The sequence below is a fragment of the Ailuropoda melanoleuca genome, chromosome 14 (assembly GCF_002007445.2).
Source record: "Ailuropoda melanoleuca isolate Jingjing chromosome 14, ASM200744v2, whole genome shotgun sequence".
In the NCBI taxonomy this organism is placed as follows: Eukaryota; Metazoa; Chordata; class Mammalia; order Carnivora; family Ursidae; genus Ailuropoda; species Ailuropoda melanoleuca.
In genome coordinates this window covers 36,674,536-36,693,930 of record NC_048231.1, presented here as the reverse complement: position 1 = coordinate 36,693,930, position 19,395 = coordinate 36,674,536, and the positions used below count along the sequence as shown (strand labels likewise).

Genomic DNA, 19,395 nt, shown 5'->3' with positions numbered 1-19,395 from the left:
AGAGGGGGAGGGGGCTGGGGGAGCGGAGGGGGAGGGGGGAGCTGGGAAGTAGGGAAAAGTTGGCGAGCGCGTGGGTCCGCGCTGACGGCGCGGGCGGAGGAGAGCGGGGTGCGCTCCGGCCTAGGGGAGACGCGGGGCGAGGGGCGGCCGCCGGCTCCGAGTCCCCGGTCGCTGCACCCGGCCGGGCAGAGCGCCGGCCACGCCGGTCCTAGGATTCCGCCGCCGCATTTCTCCCCCCTCCTCTTGCTATTTGCAAAAGAATCCAGCTGCGCGGCTGTTTGCTGGGCTCATGCCCCCCCTCCCCATTTCCCCACCTCCGTCTGTCTCCTGGGACGATCTTGTGTTCTATCCCCCACTCCAAAAAAAAAAAAAAAAGGTGGGGGGATTGGGGGCTGGTGAAAAAGCCCCGCCACGGGGAAAAAGAAGGGTTGTCATCCAGGATTAGGAAGACAGGGATGTGCTTGTAAAATAGGGGGAAAAATTAAAAGAAGAAAAAAAAAAAGGAAAGGAAAGGAGAGAGACCTATCAGTCTCTTACCCATCTTTCTATCTCAGTATCTTTCATCTTCCTTCTCTAAATAAACAAGGCAGGTCGGAGTGGAAATCCACCGGCTGAAATCGTGTGGATTTCAAGCAAGTGGCCGGGCAGGCAAAGTCAGGCAGCGGGGCGGGGACTCAGCAGCTTCCAGTGCCCCAGTTGGGTTTATTTAGAAAAGGGAAAAAGCGAACGCGAGCGGGCCAGGTACGGTGTTTGCAGGGGAGCTCGCCCCGAGTACCCGCACAGTTGCACGGGAAGGTCGGCTCGCCGCGCTCCCTGCCCGGCGCAGCCCGCGGGGCGGTTGCTTCGCGGCGCGCGAACATCTCCCCGTGGTCCTTTCTCTGGCGGTGCCTAGGTCGCCGTTGCTTTTTTATTTTTTTATTTTTTTAATTGCAATAGAAATAAAACATCCTCTGGGTGCCATCGAGACCGTGGGCCGGTTGTGTTCCTGCAATCCCCCGAGCACCTCGTCGGGCTGGGGCCAGGCAGCCCGCGCGGAGCTGGAGAGGGCTGCGTGCCCAGCCGCAGCCGAGGACTGGCTGCGGGGCGGCCGAGAGCCGAATATTTATGTTATATTTTAAAAAATTTAAATAAATAAATAAATATATAAAGGGGCTCTCCCCTCCCCTGAACACCCAGCATAGGAGCCATCTGCTCGGAGCATTTGCTGCTGCCACCTCTCCTTTGTTACGGGAGATACATTAGTAAGAATTTGTGGATTTATTATTGTTTTTTGGGGAAGGGAATAGATTTTAAAGTGGGATTCGCCTTGGGAGAGGGATGCGTTTTTGGAGGGAGGAAGGAGAACTTCTCTTTTATTTTTCACCATTGTAACATCAAAGAAGACTCACTGGTTGCATTTTAAACAAAATGTTTTACAACCAGATTTGAGCCTGGTTTGATCAAGGTCCTTTGGGCCAGTTGACATTTTGTCCTTTACCAAACCAAAGCCATGGCTTATCCCTCCACACCCCCAACCCTTTTAGGTGGTGTCCTGGTTTGTTACAATGTCTATATTTGCAGAGGTTAACTTCTCTAGGAGGCAATTTGCCCCTCATAGCCTCTGTATAATTGCCAGGGTTGTTTTTGAGGAGGGGGAAGTTGGGGGGGTTGGGGAAGGGGGGAGCTGTCTGGGCTGCATTGCCAAGCTGGAAGCAGCGAAAGGAGCCAGGAGTGTTTGCAGTTGTGTGTTTGGGGGGAAGAAGCAGGTAGGTTTGCTTTGCTTTTGCTCTCTCCCCCTCTGGCATTTCTGGGACATCAGGAGAAAGCCCTGGCCAGAAGGACTGGTGGCAGCTGGTCGTGGGGGACAAGGCATCCCTGGCGCAACATCCTTCCATCCTTCATTTGTCGCCCCTCTTTCTCAGCCTTGCTCGGAATGGTGCTGGGGAAAAGCCACTGCCGCTGAAGCAGGGAGGGAGGGAGAAGAGAGGCAAAGGAGAAGAGGTGAGGAGGAGGAGGAGGAGGCAGGGGCAGAGGATATCTCGCCTGCCTTTCAGGGGCACATGGAGCCCAGGGCATGCGCTGGGGGTCAGGCAGGGAGAGTGGTCCAACCAGTTTTCAGACAAGGCTATTTATTATCGAAAAGCAGCTGGCTTCTCTGTCCTGTGTCACCAGGGAGGTAGGAGAGCAGGCGGGGAATGGCAAGAATTGGATGCAGTTGAGGCTGCATGGCCTGGGGAAGTGCCTCTCCAGAGTGATGCAGGAGTCGTGGGTTTAGGGTGCTCTGGAGCCCTGGCCAGCAAAACGAGTGGTGTCACAGCCCTGACCCCGGGGTTCACATTTTAGATTTTAAATGTGAAAGAAACTACCCAGAATGTGATACAGCTTCGGTGGGGTGGCAGCCCCTGGTTCTTAGAGACAGTGTAACTTAGGGTGACTGCTGGTCTGGGAGACATGAAGAGCATCAAACAGCAAATAATCTTAGGGTGGGGGGCATTGCAGAAGAGCTCTGTAGTGAGCCTTGTTTACTGTACAGACAGGGCCGGAGAGAAGAGAAGTGAAGTATAAGACAGGGTGGGAGACAGCTGGGGATGAAAACCTGGGCTTCTGGTTTGTTTCAAAATGTTTGACCCAGATGGATATGGCTTTTAGAACCGGAGGACGACAGACACAGCTACTAATAAAAACAAACACAAAACAACAGTGACAATACTGAGGAGGGAGGAAGAGGGGCAGTGGCTGACCAGGCAGAGGAAAGGGCTGTGAGCTCGCAGTGCCAGACAAGGAGAGTAGGGGAAATTGAAATGAAGTCCAGTCCACGAAGAAGTTCTGAGGCTTTCCGAAGAAAATAAGATGTCCCTGGTAAATTATACAACCCTAGTGAAGGTTATTTTTTCCAACAACCCACCAACAGGTTTCCTTGGAAGATCAGTAATTTTCTGTTTGGATTCACAATTTTGCAAAACAACTAGAGACCCAAGGTTTGACACGGAAGTTAGGCTAACTGTGTTAATTTCACGGTTGCCTTTTAAATTGGGTTTTGCTCTAGCTCTGTGTTTTGGAGGAGGCTGGGTTCACAATGGCCTTAACTCTCCGGGGTATAGTGCATCTCCAGTTGTCCACAATCTTTCAAGATTGGGCCTCTGATAAATTTCATAAGACATGGGCCCCTCTTTTTTGCCAGGGGGGGGGAGGTGGTTGTTGGGGGGGGAGTGAAGTTTGTCTCCCTTCTGCACAGAAGGGAACCCCATATCATTAGAAGTGTGATATAAGTCAGCTGCTCTGATTCCATGGGAGAATAAAAATGTGTTCATCAAAGGTGTTATGCCAAGCTGATTTTATTCATTTGTAATTCACACCTGAGAGAAAACAGCCGTGAGCGTATTTTAACAACCTTTAATATTTTTTAAAGGGTATTCTTTCCCTCCCTGAATATTATGTACATATGCATATTTCTTTGAGGGTGGGAGCTTGCTATCTCCCTGTGCTTTGGCCTTGGCGATTTTTGTGTGGACTTCAGAATATTTCGTAAGAGAAAACGTGTCATTTCTCAAGTGCTAGAGTGAATGCATTCGCTTTGGGGAAGCCGGCCTTAGGAACGTGGAGGAAGGCTGAGGTCAGATGGCTGGGGGTGGCGCTTTGCTGACCACGGTGGAGGACTCCACAGGTCTCACTGACCGAAGAGAAAGGCCAGCTTTGGGTGCATCTGACAGTAATTAGCGGTATGTCTCAGGTGAGATGGAAGCACGCGGAACAGTTCGTTTACAGATATCAGCTTCCGACTGTGGAGAGCACCAGTTTCTAGCGCCTTATCAGTCTCGAGCTCTTGGCACTGTCTTTTAGCTTAGAACACGTCTTGCACCAGGCCTTCCCTTTTTCCTTTTCATCTCCTTCCTTGATCGCTTTGCATTCTCTGTTGCTTGTTGTGATAAAATACTTTCCAAAATAAACTTTCAGTTGAATTGGCTTTTGGTTGATGGCAAGCCTGAAACGCCGAGCCGCGCCTGGTGCCACTTGGCAGCTAGGGGGAGCTCGGTGCCCGTGTCATGGCTTGGCGCCTTCGCTACAATGGGCCAGGAACGGGCTTCCATCAGCCGCCCAGGCAGTTTGCCTTGCTGCAAAATGTCTTAAGTGTGAAGTTGTAATATTGATTTTCCTGCAGAGATTCGAGCAGGACAAAATGAGAATATAAGTTTGAGAAATCTATTTTCAAGCTATTGGCATTGATTTACAAGCCCTCACTAGGCAGATGGGGGCATTTTTCTTTCTTTTTTTTTTTTTCGCTTCTTTTCCTGTTTTTTAAACAATTAAAATGGTTAGTTTTGAATGGGTGTGTTTTCCCCTATGAGTCTGTGGTCTTGACTTTCTGAAAATCCCATTAGGCTGTTAAGGCATTCATGATGGAATGAGGGGGTCTGGGAAGAGCATACATCATTTTGTCCATTTCTGTGTTGCATGTCACAGACCCAGGGAATGGTCAAGAATCGCTGCTTTTGGGAGTCATGCTCCTAAAACAGCTTGATGAATGGAAATCCTTTTAGGTCAGGTTTTATAGCACTTGGATTCTCAATTCCATTTATTAGGTAATGTTCCCACTGTACTAAGGGAAATAGCACCATTCCCCAAAGATATCAAATGCCAACTCAAATAACGTGTAAAACTTTGTTTGGAAGGAGTATAGGCTTGCTAGACCCAGCGTTGCTAATACCTTTCACCCCAAACAGTGCCCTTAATGGATGGCTTTTAATGAGACTCTTTCTGTCCTAAACGTGTAATTTAGTGCTGGGGAATATGTGTGCTTTTGATCACGGGATTTCTGGATCTATAATGTCTTCTCCAAGTTCAAGAAACCTGCCGACAGCACAGTTAACCTCGAGTCTTATGCTTGAGTTCAATATATGGGCAGAAGAGGTTGCCCTGCGACAGGAAAGAGTGCTTTATTCTAACCTGAAAGAGAAATAAATTAGGTCAGACAAAAGCCTAGTGCTGTCATCAGCTGAGAAAGAGCCTTCGCTCTCCAGTACCGAGGGCCAGCAATTTATCTGATGATTTCTCTACTTCATTTAATGTTTGAATCGAGCCAGTTGTAAGCATATCGCGGCAGCAAGCTCATTTGACAACTCAGGAGATGAAGTGGCACAGTCACCTCGCAGCCTTGGGCTGGGCAGTGGCCTTTGGCCTGTAGAAAACCGTTAAAAAAAAAATGCACTTTAGAAATCCCCAATCCTCTGCCTTGGAACTTGGGAGAGTCTCACCAGCTGTAACTAAACACAGACCGCAGCTATGGCGATGCTTGACAAAAACAGTACATGTGGGGAGGGTAGAGATGGGATTCTTGACCTCTGGAGGCTGCCTCCTGCCTCTCCTGTGGCTTGAGGAAGGCCCTTCTGGCTGCTGGCTCTTAGGGCCGACCTTTAGCTGAAGCTCTTCAAGGACCTGGGACTCCAGGCGTAATGCTGGGGTCACATGTGGGAGGACAAGGAAAAATCAACGCTCTCTGGGGACAGCACCCAGCACCACCCGGTCAAGTGACTGATGCCGGGGAGCAGCCCTCTCCGAAGGTGGTGATGGCTGTAGGCACAGGGACAGATTTTTTAACGGGGAGAGGGCGCAGAAGAGAAGCGGGCATGAATGTCTGTCATCGAGCTGCTCTGAGTATGGCTTTGTCACTGCTTTATTTACTCCCATGACCGGGACTGGGGTCCTCGGTGTTCTGCCCCCTCCACCCCCAGCCCTCTCCCTACTCCCACATATCTTTCTTCTTTCCCAGGGAGCCAGATGCCCGTGAGAGCTGCTCACGTTCTGGACCCTGTTTCTCTACCCCTCCCCAAGAAAAGCCGTTTGTTGACTGCCCCTCTTGAGCAGTAGTCCCCCCAAGGTGTGGATACAACGTGCCAATAGCAGGCTATTTGGAGACCCTTGAAAGCAGAGGGACAGGCTTCTTCACACTTCTCACATCTTCTGCACGAGCCAGTGGGGGGGGGGGCGGGGAGAGGGGAACAGCATCGTTTTTACTGGCAAGAGTGACACCAGATTGAGGTTTGATTAATGGTGCTACATTCACCAGGACTTTTCGTCCGGCATTTTGACATATGCAAGTCTTTTGTGTATTTGCTGAAATTCAAGAAATTCATTCTTTATTTCTTTTTCCAAGAGAGCTGATAATCTGCTTCGTGTTGAATTAGCCAGCCTGAGCTATTTTAACTATAATGAAATCCCAGACCACACAAAATTAAGTAACTTCAAAGTAAAACAAAAAACAAAAAACAAAAAAAAAGCCTCTGTTGTACACAACTTTTTTTACGACCCCCCTTCCGCTGAAATAGAAATCCATCCGCGGATGTCCTGATGAGTTCTCTCCTAACACGACCTGCAGAAAGGACTCAAGAAAGTTGAATGCCAATGTTACTGTGATTAACGTGTGCTTCAGAAATGGATGTGCTGCTAGGATTTTCTTTTCTTTTCTTTTCTTTCTTCCCTTCTTTCTTTCTTTCTTTCTTTCTTTCTTTCTTTTTTTTTTTTATGGGGTCACGTTTAAATTTCTCCCTTGGACGTGAGATACTGAAATGGCTTGTGTCCTTGCTGTTTCGTTGTCAGCCTCAGAGGATGTCCTCCAGCAAAAGGCTTGCAGTCCGGTGTCCTGTATAGAGGGTCCTTTTTTTCTTCCGCTTAGCACCTTTGAAAAAAGCACAGCATTAAATAAAACAAATCTCTTCATTTGGCCTCAAAGAGTGCTTTTAGATCCCGTCATTATGAGCCCTGTTGTGGCTCGGAAGATTTAAGGCATTTGCAGCTTTGTGGACTCTTCTGAATGTGCTTGGAAGGATGTCTACGTTGGTAAATCTTTTTTTTCCTTTTAAAGGAACTATTTTATCTATCAAAACGTAGGTCACTCCATTCTTTGGTTTTGTGGACTTGGTTTTTTATTAGTAACCTCTTAGGAAGGGACAGGATCTGTGAATGCACCTGAACGCTGTTTTCCTTATTCATTTGGCCTTTTTTTCTGCTCTCGAATGTGTGAGATCAGGCCCCCTGAGCTCGGTTTTTGGACTTGATGCAGTGTGGGGAAGGGAAGGTTGGACAGTCCATAGCTTGAGTCAGTATTTTTCAAGGAGCTGTTTTTAATATGCCAAAGTGTTCTGAAACCAGGATGGGGTGTGTAGGGCAACGTGTATATATGCGGGGTCTTTCTCCCACTGTCAGACTTTCCCCTCCAGTGTCTGCCACTGGGCTACGTGATTGAGGTTCTTCCTGTACCCCACACCACCTCCCGGGGATCAGGAATGCCCGCCTTCCTGGAATGCTGGCCAGGCTCAGGCCTTCCCCGGCAGGCCCCCTCAGCCAGACCCCGGGTCATTTCCATCGGTGGCCGACAAGGTCCTGCACCCACAGCCTTCTCCCTGCCTTCCATCCAGGGGCCAGAAATCTCGACAATTTCATTTGAGGCTCATGTGGTGGTTGGCATGGAGCAGACAGGGCCTCTTGGGGGGGGGTGGCCCTGGCGTGCACCCTTCCTTCCAGCCGATCTGAGGGTGGTAGGGAGGAGGCCTTTGGAGGGTGTCAAGGAGTTGTGGGGCCGGGGCCAGCAGCTCTGAGACACCTGGCCCTGCTGCACTGCTCAGCCGTCCTCCTGAGAGGGCAGGTGGTCCGGGGAGGGAATTCATCTGTACGACAGGGCCTGCTTCCACTGGCCAGGCTGTGTCCTCCCAGGGCCAGTGGCGGCCCTAGGCCTTGCTGGCTGCAGGAGTTTGGTGGCCAAACGCGGCTGGGTCCCGGACAGTGGCTCCCACCCTCAGATGTGTTCTAACCCCTCCTGGCCCTCTGAGGACATTCCTCCTAAGGCATGCCTGGCTGGGCTGCTGGGCTGCTCTTATCTCTGCCGCCTCTGCCGGGCACTTCATTATTCCCGATGTTCGGAGAACTTCATAAAACCTCTTGTCGTGCCTTTAAGCGTCATCTAGTCATAGATTATTTTCTCCACCAAGAATTGATTCCTTCTCTCTCCCATCCACCCATCTGCCTCCTCCCCTCCCCATGGTTGTTATTTTCTCTTGGATCCAATAAATTAAAAATTGATGGCAGCTCAGAAAGTGTTGTGCTCCGTCGAGTGTGCGTGTTGATGGTGGTTCAGTGTCGCCTGGAGTCTCAGCCCCTCCCGGAATGTTCGCGGGGAGGAGAATGAAAAGATCCCTTCGCAGATTATTGGTGAGCATGGGCTTGCTGGGAAAGGCTCCGTCTTCGTAGGAAGCAGGTGTAAAGTCTCCAGTCGGATGCAGAGCTCTGGTGGAGGGATGCTGAGCGTTTCTTGTAAACATGCGTACACATCATGATGGCGGCTGTGACGTTGGTGGCACACGATTTTTAGAGCCTGGCTCCCCTCCCCCCACATCCTTCTCCCCACGCCCGCATCACTGAAACAATAATTCTTCCTATGTTTCTCCTGGACTGTGGCTTAGCCGTTAGAGATTTGGATTTGAATCAGTGCAGGGTAAGGGGGACATGGGCCCGGTGCTGTGTGTGCAGCAGGGCACACACACTGTGCTCTGGGGACAGCAGGCGGTCGGCCCCTTGGCTGGAATTCCCCGAAGGGCAGGTGCAGGGGCAGTTGTTACAGATGGACCAGGGCGGGTGGGGCCCTTGGAGCCCCGAGTGTGGGGGAAATCACTGGCCAGGTAAGGCCATGCTAAGCCTTTGCAGCTGCCGGGGGCCTGTTGGCTGCTTGGCTGGGTCGGTGTTAATGATGTCTTTCCATTTCTGTCTTCTGCCCCAAATTCCTTCCTGGTCGAGCTCAGGCATGGGGGAGTTTGTCTTAGGATCAAGTGCTTCCCCATCTACTTAACGACAAATATCCGTTATTATTTGTGAACCCTGATTTCATTGCTTCTAAATGCGTTTATCAGCTGGGAGGAGGCGTAGCCTTGTAAATAAAATGTGGTTTTGTTGTAAAAGAAAATTAACTGTGTGTGTGTGTGTGTGTGTGTGTGTGTGTGTATGTGAATATATATTTGTCCGTGAGCTTTGGGATTTCATATTTCAGAACCCACCCCAACATGATATCGTACATTTGAACAAGTCGCCTGCTGCATCCATTCATTTTTCCTCTTAATGAGTCAAACATTTTAGCAATCCCTGTACTTTATTCGGCTCATAATAGCGAGAGCCGCAATATTTTCCAGAGCCGCCTGACACTTGGGGAGCCTTTCACGAAAGCAGAAATCATCTCAGAGGAAAGACCTCATCTTTGCCTTCTTTATTTAAGGCCTGAGTTTGCTGGACAAGACAGCCTGAGGGGCTGGTTTGTTGGGCCTGGGAATTCAAAAAGCTGTTTTTGTTATGTGTCTTTTCTCCTTCCTGGTGCTCTCTTATCTCTGGGTGGCAGTTTGGGCCGCTCTGGCTCTCCCAAGCTGGGCCTGGTTCTCCGAGCTGTGTGGGGCCATGAGGCCCCGGGTGCCCACAGGACAAGAAAAAGAGGGTACTGGGAGGGCCAGACACAGCCCACTTCGCCCTTCTCCGAGCTGGGCCAAGTGGCTCTTTCTCCTTTTATTTCTTCCATTATCGATAGAGTTCTAAGAAGGGCCGTGCACACGCACACATGCACGCGCGCACACACACACGCACCCCACACGCCCAGCTCAGTATCCGCCTGCGAGCGGAAATGAAACCACAGCCTGTCTTTGGGGGTGTCTCCGAAGGCTGTGAGCACCAGCCTCTGGGCTCAGCAAGCTGTCTGGGTCTACCCGCTGTGACCCAAAACTTGACAGTTGAGGGGTTCATGCTGCCTCTGCTGCCTGAACTTTGGGGGTGACGTTGCCACCTTCCTGGGAAGTATCTCACTCAGCAGATGAAGCCCAGAGCCCCACGCCCCCCGAGGGGGGAGAGAGGAAACCCCATTCTTGAAGTAGGGTGAACACCCGCTGTCATCTTGTGTTTTACTTTCAACACTGACAGTGGGAGGGAAGATTTGTTTGTTTCTTTTGCCCCTGGACTCCCTTGGAGGCAGCAAGCTGGGTCCTGGGTCCTGGGTCCAGGAGGTGGGGTTCAGAGCTGTCTGTGGGACGGGGCAGGGCCTGGCCGCCCAGGGGGGCTTGGCTGCCAGGGGGCCTTGGCTGCCAGGGGGCCTGAGGCAGGAATCACAACTGCAGCACAGCGAACAGTTTCGAGTACTTTCAGACTCAGTGACAGGGACTCACAGGGCCCGCTGCAGGAGGAAAGTGAAAAGGCAGAGAGAGCCAAATAAAAGAAAGAATTCCAGATGTTACAAAAAATAAATAAATAAATAAAAAGGAGAAAAAGGAAAAAAAAAAGTGCTGGTACCAAGTCCTCAGCAAAAGATGGAAGGCAGAGAGGCAAGAATGCCTACGAACAGGTTTACGTGACCTTTGCTTTTTTTTTTTTTTAAAGTAGTCTCTGTTTCTTTTGAATGAGAAATGAGAAGGACGAATTGAAATTAGGTAGCTTAAAGCCTCCTAGCAGGGAGAAGGTATGCGTGCTTCCTAGAACTCCTCCCGGGAGAGCGGACAGGCAGGGCTGAAAAAGTTAATGAAAAGCAAAACAAAAAAAGGACAAGAAAGATTAAATTATTAAGCGGAAGGAAGCACCTCTCCGTCCTCAGAAAGGATGGTCACGCTGAAAGTGTGGCTGCTTTGGTGACGCAGCAGAGCGCCAGGCCTGCTGGCGAGTGCTAGATCGGACGAGACCAGGTACTGCCGAGCTGCCCCTGCTCCTTCTGAGTTCTCTGTTTCATTTTGTCCTTTTTTGCTTTTCAGCTCATTTCCTTTGTGCCTCTCTCCTTTTTTTTTTTTTAACAAAACAATATTTTGACATCCTCCTCCCATTTATTAGAGTTCCCTCTCTAGAAATGGCGCACAATACATCCTTATATTTCTAAAGAACTGTTTTCACAGCCCTCTCCTTTGGCTCTGAAATTATGTATATGTAATTGGTAATTAAAGGTGCAAGCTTTTCAATATAAACAGTATTGCTCAATGTTAGATCATTAAAGGGAAAAGAAGCACCGAATAATTACCTTTTCCATTCTGACAAACCGTTCACAGGAATCCGGTCCCCCCTACAACCACTGTTCGGCGTGAGGGTTGTGATTACGTTTCAACCATACCAAAGCATCTTTTCATAAAATAAATTGGTAAATTAATTATGTAGCATTGTCTTCTAACTCCTTTTTAAGTAAACTCCCGATTTCTTTTTTAAAGTGTAATTAATGGTTCCCAGGGCTGGCTTGGTGAAAACCGTTTCTCTTACCTTATAGGTTTTGTGTGTGTGTGTGTGTGTTAGAGGTATAGAGACAACAGATTGAGGATTTCCTCATCTTCGGGGTATTTTTGTACTGATATGGGTCTCATGCATGTCCAAATGTAATTCATGGAGAACTCTGCCTGCTGCTCTCTAACCACAGGCAGGATCTCAAATGCTAACTTTCCTTCCCAGCCATACCTATGCATCGACCTGTTCACATGTGGCTCCTGTGTGTTGCCTGTCCTACACTGTCCGTCCTAGATTCAGCATCACACATGGACTCCCAGGCCCTGAAGAGGCTGTGTTCAGAAAATACAGAACAGGGATTTATACGTAGGATGGAAGATGCCACAGAATTTTTTCCTTAAATTATCTGTTCTTTGGCTCTGGCCCGTCAGTAACTTCACTGCCCCGGAATGTGTTTTCCCTCCCTTCCATCCCTTCTCTCCGTTCCTCTGTGGTTTTCATTATATCTTACTAAATATCGTACAACTTAACATTTACCTGCCTCCTCTGATGTCAGGCCTCTGGCTGCACCTTGGCTTTTCCCAAGACCCCGACACTTGTGCCGTCTCCACCACCAAGTTGTTTGCTCTTGAAAAATTCCAGCCCACGTTTGCCGAGAGCCCGAGGGGATGTGCAACCTCACTGTCCACTCCCCTTGTTTATGACACTTTTGGCTGCTGAGTCCTCCTGTTCTCCCCCTGGGGGTTGCTGCTGTTTGAGGCATTTACTGGCTTCAAAATATTTGGGTCCCATGTCCCCTCCAAAAAAAAAAAAAAAAGAAGGAAGTATATCGGCTGCTAGAGAAATATGAAAATATACAGCCCATTGAAAGTGTGGTTTGTCGTCTGCCAAGAAATGCTTTTGGAGTCTGAAGAGGTTTTTTTTTCTTTTTTTTCTTATTTTTCTTTTCTTTTTCTGGGAGTGAAAATAAAAACCAACAAACAAAAAGGACAGTGGGGAGCTGATGAGTGCTGGGAAATCTACAAAGTGATGGCAGTCTGACCAGGAGTGGGGTGTCTGGTAGCAGAGCCGCTCTCTCAGCGAGCGGACTTGCAGCGTCCCTTCCCCTGCATTGTTGTCATTGTTTTTTTTTTCTTCATATTTCTTTTCGAACCGACACTCACTTGTTGCTTTCTGAGCATGTGGGCTGCTTTCTCTCCTAAGGACTGGCTGCCTGACGCCCGTCTGGGGCTCTGCTTTCTCGTCTGGTGTGCAGCCAGGTCTGAGGGAGAGGAATGCAAGCAGGGCTCCCATGAATGGGGAGGACATGAATGAACCGTGGAAGGGAGGGGGCGGTGGATCGAGCCCAAGCAGGGTGAACCGGCTCTGGCGTGAGGTTCTCAGCCTTGGCTGCCCACTGGAATCACCTGGGGAGTCTTAAAAACAAAAAGACAATCTGATGTTTGGATCTCGCTGTAATTGGTCTGGGGTGCCGCCTGGGCACGGGGGGTTCAGAGCTCCCCAGGTGCTTCTCAGGTGATGTAAAGTGGGAGAGACACGTCTCTAGCTTGAAGTATGGGGCCCATGACACTGAGCCTCACGTGAAAGCAGGATGGGTGTTAGGTGCACGTGGATGTGTTTACATGCTGTGTTGGGGGGGGAATCAACAGCAAATAAACGACAAAGCCGTAAGTGTAGCATCAGTTAAGCAACCACCTCTCCGGGCTGCGACGTTCCTGGAGCCTCAGTTTCCCCATCTGTGGCCTCTGGAGTCATGCAGGGACTCGGTGACCTCTAGTATCTTGCAGCGGAGGGGCCCCCTCTCGGTGGGGAAGGGTTGGAATGGCCGGTGGGTGCCCGTGATTGCCTAAGCCCATCTCTGTCTTCTCTGCCCCCTTCTCCTCTCTCTCTCCAGCAGAGGCTGACCATGTGGAGGCCGCCATCCTCGAAGAAGACGAGGGTCTGGAGATAGAGGAGCCCAGCAGCCTGGGGCTGATGGTGGGTGGCCCCGACCCTGACCTGCTCACCTGTGGACAGTGTCAGATGAACTTCCCCCTGGGGGACATCCTGGTTTTTATAGAGCACAAGAAGAAGCAGTGTGGTGGCAGCCTGGGTGCTTGCTATGACAAAGGCCTGGACAAGGGCAGCCCGCCGCCCTCCTCGCGCTCCGAGCTCAGGAAAGTGTCCGAGCCGGTGGAGATCGGGATCCAGGTCACCCCCGATGAAGATGACCACCTGCTCTCGCCCACGAAAGGCATCTGCCCCAAGCAGGAGAACATTGCAGGTATGGAATGTTACACCGGCCAGGCCGCCGCTGAAGTCACCTCCCGGGTCCCATGCCTGCCTGCCCCCTTGTTGTGCTGGGTGTTGGTGCTGGAGGGTCCGGGGGCTACTGGGATAGGACCACCCGCCAGGGCTCGCCCTTTCCGAGGGGCCACTATCTGGGTGACCCTCAGGACGAGACAGGCCTGGGGCTCAGAGAGGCACAGCTGACCGTTGGTTGCTTTGGTTTTGGCAATGAGACTCTGTTGTAGGGCCTAATCCATAGATGGCCGGGAGTACAGATCGGAAATTTGGAAGGCTAGGTGGCCCTCAGTTTGCTGGTTAGTTGGCGTAGGCTCTGGCTGTGCAGCCAGACGGTCTTGGGTTGGAATCTGTTCTTCACAACATGGACAAGTCAATTTTTCCATCTGTGAAATGGAGCTAACGAGACCTATCTCCATAGGGTTGTGGTGAGGTCTAGTGAGACGTGGCCTGTGGGCAGGGCCTGGTAGGCACTTAGGAATGGGAGCACTCATTTTCTGCTCTTCCGCTCTCTCACCTCCGTTTCCCATCTGTAAAAAGACGTGCCCTGATCTCAGAGGCCCCTTCTGATATTGCCTGATCCTTCTGGCGGGTCTAGGGAAGGGCTTGCGGGAACTTGCTGGAACACTGCACCCTTTTCAGGAGGTTGGACATGCCCTTTGGCACGCCCACTCAGCTGACCACCTGGACAGCTGACTTTTACCACCTGAAGAACAGGTGTTGGGGTTGTGTCCTCCGGCCACAGGGAGTCGGCGCCATGTCCCACTGGGCCGTGGCCATGGCATGCCAGAGCCTCCTCCAGGGGGCCTGTGCTCTGTGGGAGGCCTCCTCTGGGAGGCCCGGCAAAGGAAGAGAGCCGTGGCAGCCGGTGTTCCTGCAGCAAGATGGCACCGGCGTGCGTGTCGATGAGGGTTCGCATCCTGCTGGGCCAGCTGCTTCATGGGGCCAGGCCTCAGTTTCCTGATCTGTCAACAGGGAGTGAAAATCCTGGCAGGCCTGGGGGAGGATCGAAGGAGCAGGGGCTCCGTAAGTGCCGTGCTGGTGGAACTCTCCTCTCAGGGGTCCCTTCTGGTGCTGCACTGTGCAAGTAGGTGCCCGCTGTGTTTTGGGTGTGGAAGCTAGTGGAGGTGCTGGAGGGACTGAGGCTCTGGGTGCTCCTCCTTGGAGGGTGAGCCTGGTGTAGCCCAAGGCACCTGCTCCCACGGGTAAGATGGAGCAGAGGGCCCTATCACCCAGAAGGAAGGCAGGGTAATGCCGCAAGCCACATGGCAACTCTGAGACCTTGGACCTCAATTTTCCCATCTGTCAAATGGGATTAAGGAGATCTCTGTTGGGAAGAGACTGTGGTGAGATGCAGACTCCTGCTGGCACATGCTAGGTGTTGGGGGGACCCCCTCGAATCATACTGGCCTGTGGGCCTTGCCTTCTGGTGGCCGAGCTAGGGCACCGTCTCTCACGCTCTCAAGTTGCCAAGGGCTTTGAGAAAAATGTCCAGCATGTTCAGGGCCATGGTCATGTAAACCCCGGCTTCTCAGAGTGCCCTGCTGATGTGAGTGATGCTGCCTTCGTTAGGGCTGGGGCCTCCTGTCCAGAAAAGTGCCAGGTCCCTTTCGTTGGTGTTGTTGGGGTCCCCATGCCTTTCTTTTCTTTGACAGTGGAGGAACAGTTTTTCTCCAGTAGAATAAACACCCGGCGTCAGTGACCACAGACCTTGCCCACGAGACTCTGGGCCCTACTTATATTTCCATGGAAAGGCATTCTGCTTTCACCAAAAACCATCCGAATCCTCATTTCACGATGAAGGTATTTCCCAGCGAGAGGCTGCCGATCGTTGTGGGTAGGTTTGTTTAAGAAAGGGACTAGATGTGATTTCATAAAAGGCGAAGTTAATCTGCAAGGCGGCTTTGTCCTCACCACCCCCGCCCCCCGCGTCCCTTTTCCTGGGTTGTAATACTGCAGCAGCCTACGGTATCCGTATTTTATGTGCGACGGAAGATATTCTTGGCCTTTTCTGTTCAGCGACAGGACGAATGGATTTCTTCATTCTCGAAGAAATATGTAAAATAATCCCTTAGAAGTCTAAAGAGATATGTTTGTTCAAAGCATTTAAAATGTTATTTTAATCAAAGGCACAAAACAGTCTCCATGCTGTGTCAGCTGAAGACGGCCACCCCGTTCTAGCGGCACGTTTTGCCTGCTTGCTAGCCCTCCTTCCCCTTCTTCCCTCCCTGCCTTGGCACCAACTTTTCTTTCTTTCTTTTTTTCTTATTTAATAAAAAGGAAAGATTAAAGAATAAAACTTCAGTGGCTCAAATGTATAAAGTAATTTAATATGGTGGGAGCATTAATTATTTTAGCTTAATTGAATTCTGAGGACTGCAGTACTTGCATTTTTGTAGACAAGCCCTGTTTATTATTTCTCTGTGTAGATTAACAGTAAAGGAAATACAGATAACTTTCAGTTATTTATTGTAAAATAAATGTGTCAATTCATGTGTAAAGCAAGCTGCTCAAAGATAATTGAGTCTTTATATTTTAAGAGGGGAACTAGGAATCACAGGCGCTTCTCCGCCCGGGCTTCCGGAAATCCGCACAGCTGCTGCCCAGGCCCCTGGCACCGCTGGCCTCGCCCAGGCCTCTCCTGTTCCTGCTTCCCAGCCGTGGTGGGGAGGGATGCTCCAGCCTGTCCGAGCCCCGCTTTTGTCCCCAGGGCCGGTTGCTGGGGAGCGGGTGGCTGTTAACTCTTGGGACTTGGCCTCTGGCTTGGCTGTCCCAAGGGAGATGCCTGTGGTGACCATGATGGTCATGCCTTTCGGGGAACCAACAATCTGAGCGCTGCCCAGACGGGTCCCAGCCCTCCTCACTGCCGGGTGCTGCTAGAGGCGGGGCTGCAGAGATGGGTGGGCAGGGCTGGCCTGTGGAATATGTGGGACCCTTCCACCTCTAAGGCGTCCCCAGGGTGACATCAGAGTTGGAATTCTGTCCGTCATTGTACCAGGGCTGGACCCTGGATCGGCCCTTTCCTTGGGACACTGGAGTCTGGAGATGGGCATAAAAGGAGTAGTTGATCATTTTTTTCTTTCCTTTATTATTATTTTTTTAATGATAGAGAAGTAGGAGAGTAGAAGGAGGAATTTTCTGGAGCTTTGTATCCTGGAGGGCGTTCCGTTCATTCATTCGTTTGTTCATTTAATAAACAAGCACCTACCGCTCTCCCCGCTGGCCTCGAGGTGACAGAACCCCCCCAGAGGGAGCATGGTGGGAGGACAGCCATCTGGGCTGCTGCTCCTTTCCCCTCGGGAGACGTGGCCCAAGTGTGAGCAGTAGGAGCCCTGCCCTTGATGTGTGCGGTTGAGGCCCGGGGCCCTGTGCTTTTGCCCTGTGCTGTGGGCAGAACAGGGCCATGGTGCCTGTGTCTGAGGCCCATCTGGGGACAGAGAGGGGGAGCTGAGCCGAGGCGGGGGCTCTGGACTGGAGGCCTGACTCAGGTCTGCCTGTATAGGAATTTTTTACCTTTGCTAAGCCCCCTTCCCACTGCATTCTCCCACTTCTGGCAGAGCTGGGGGAGATGGGAGTAGCCAAGCTTAGTGTGTGTGTGGGGGGGAGGTGAGATGGGTTTGCAAAGAACAGCAGTCTCTGAGCCATTATGTGGGATGGGTGTCTTGAGGAGGGGTGGGGAGAAGGGGGCTGGAGGTGTTTGGGGTTCGAGGCCCGCGCCAGGGAGGCTGCGTGCTGCCACGTGGGAAGGGACCCAGCGCACGTCTGAGCCCTACCGTGCCACCTGCCAGCCTTGGGCCATGTGACCCGACCTCCTGAGCTGCAGTGTCCTCGTACGGGGAATGCACCTAACAGTAACTGTGGCGTTTAAATGATGCGTGCCGGCCTGGCGCATGGGCTGCCTGCTACAGATATGAGCACCGTCGTCCCTTCCTGGTGCTGTTTCCCCAGCTTCATCATTTCCCGCTGGGAGCGCAGCTAGCATAGCTCTTCCAGGAACGGGGGGAGAAACTTCCATTGGCTTCAGAGAACTCCACCATCAGAAACGACGACAGAACAACTGTCAGGGCCCCCCTGCCCCAGCCATCTTTGGTCATGTTGTTACTGTCCTATGGTGGCCGGTCTGAGGGTGGGTCCCTCTGGGGAGGAGCCTGGGGAAGTCAAAGGAGCATGGGCTTTTGTGTCGGTTGGTCAGGGTACAATTCCAGTGCCCGCCTACTTTTCTGGGCCTCAGTTTCCTCATCTGTCCCCACTTGTCAGTCCTATGGTGAGAATGAACAGCGATGAGACCCAGAGAGTACCCATCTAGCCCAGGGTCCGGCTGCAGCCAGATGGCTGAGATGTGGAAGCTTCTTGAAAAGCTTTTAAGAGAGTGTGGACCCCGCTTGGCAGCACGAGGTGTTGGCTTCTCAGAGTCTTGAGAACTTACCTTGGATGTCTCTCTCAGCCATTTCCACCGATTCCTCCTTAGAATCCCCATTTTACAGCCACTGGAGGGAAGGCTCTTGATCACAGGTAATTCGTTTTCTCGTGTTATCACCCCTTCCATAACCAAATGAAGCTATAACCGGAGGAGTGAGCCATCAGCTGTCAGTCATAGGTTTGCCTTTTGCCTTTTTGTCCTCCTCCCCCCGCCAAGCCCCAAATGTCAGATTTCTGGAGAAATGCGGGAGACAGGCAGCGGGTGACAGGAGGTGGCAGATCCCCCTGGGCTGGAAGTGGCAGGCAGTTCCCTGCTGCGATGGCCCCACCCGCTCTGCACGTCTTCCTCTGGAACCTAGGAAGAGTCGTTGGGGTGTGCCTGGAGGCGGGGGTGGGGGCGGCCCAAGTAATAGGCAGAGCACAGACAGGGGGTTTGGTTTGGGGTCGCAGTGACCCATCCCTAGGTAAAATATGTTGGGGAAAAGGGCTTCTGATCAGCCGGAGGATTTACATGCTGCTCAGCAAATGTGCATTTCAGACTTTAAAAAATAAATAAAATAAATGTGAAAAAGAGAATATTAGTTTGGCCAGTGGAAGAAACTAAATAAATTGCTTGTGCTGGAAACTGGAGATAAACCCCACTTGCAGGTTGTCTTTAAAAACTTGCATTTGATATATTTAGAGTTGTTATTTTGCCTCCAAATTAAGATTGGTTAAGTCCATGTGTGTTGTAGCGTGGATTATCTTTTTTGTATTATTAAATCGTGACAGCTAATTATTAGTTCTGTCTGCACCAAGGAATAGTGGAGTGTCCTGTCTGAGAGACATGGTCCTGGGGCTGGGTGTTGTAGGGCTGACCCCAGAGCTGGGGCAGGGCTGGCAGGTGGTGGGGAAGAGGGGGCCTACCTGGTAACCCATATTGTGCTTAGGTGCTTTTCTTGGTTTATCTCATCTTGAAATAGATACCAACCTTGAAACAGATATCTCTAACCCCACTTTGAAATAGATATTTTCTAACCCCACTTTGAGCTAAGGCTCAGAGAGGTTAAGGGACTTGCCCAAGATCACACAGCAAGGTGGAGTCAGACTCTGGTCTGCCTGGCTTCCTCAGATGGCACAGGGAATGGAGGCTTTTAGGGAGGGGTAGTCTAACTCTGCCTGGCTGGCCCAGCCCGTGGGGGCAGGCACTACCTCCAGACCCGGGCCAAGGTGATCTTTGAAGCCGTCCTAGGTATGACCCTGCAGATACGGCCTGGAGACCTCAGGCCCCCAGAGGCCTTGACCCGCAGTCTGTGGGTAGCCTTCCCATACAGTTGCCAGTGCTTTCTCGTGAAGGTTTTGGAGAGGTGGGTGGTGGGTTAGAAAGCAATAAGACGTGAATTCAGATGGATGGATCTGGGCTGGAATTTTGGGTTTGCCAATGACCTGTTGTATGACCTTCAGCCAGTCGTTCACCTTTCCAAGTCCCCATTGCCTGTAGAATGGAGATAATCTTTC

General features: G+C 51.2%; 1 protein-coding gene across 1 annotated transcript in view; it reads left to right on the top strand.

The window, feature by feature from the left end:
* BCL11B (BAF chromatin remodeling complex subunit BCL11B) overlaps nt 1-19,395 on the top strand; it is a 96,514-nt gene that overhangs the window by 1,392 nt on the left and 75,727 nt on the right. The window contains 1 exon segment of the mRNA XM_034643069.1: nt 13,091-13,459. Within this exon segment, the coding sequence (XP_034498960.1) occupies nt 13,091-13,459 (369 nt within the window).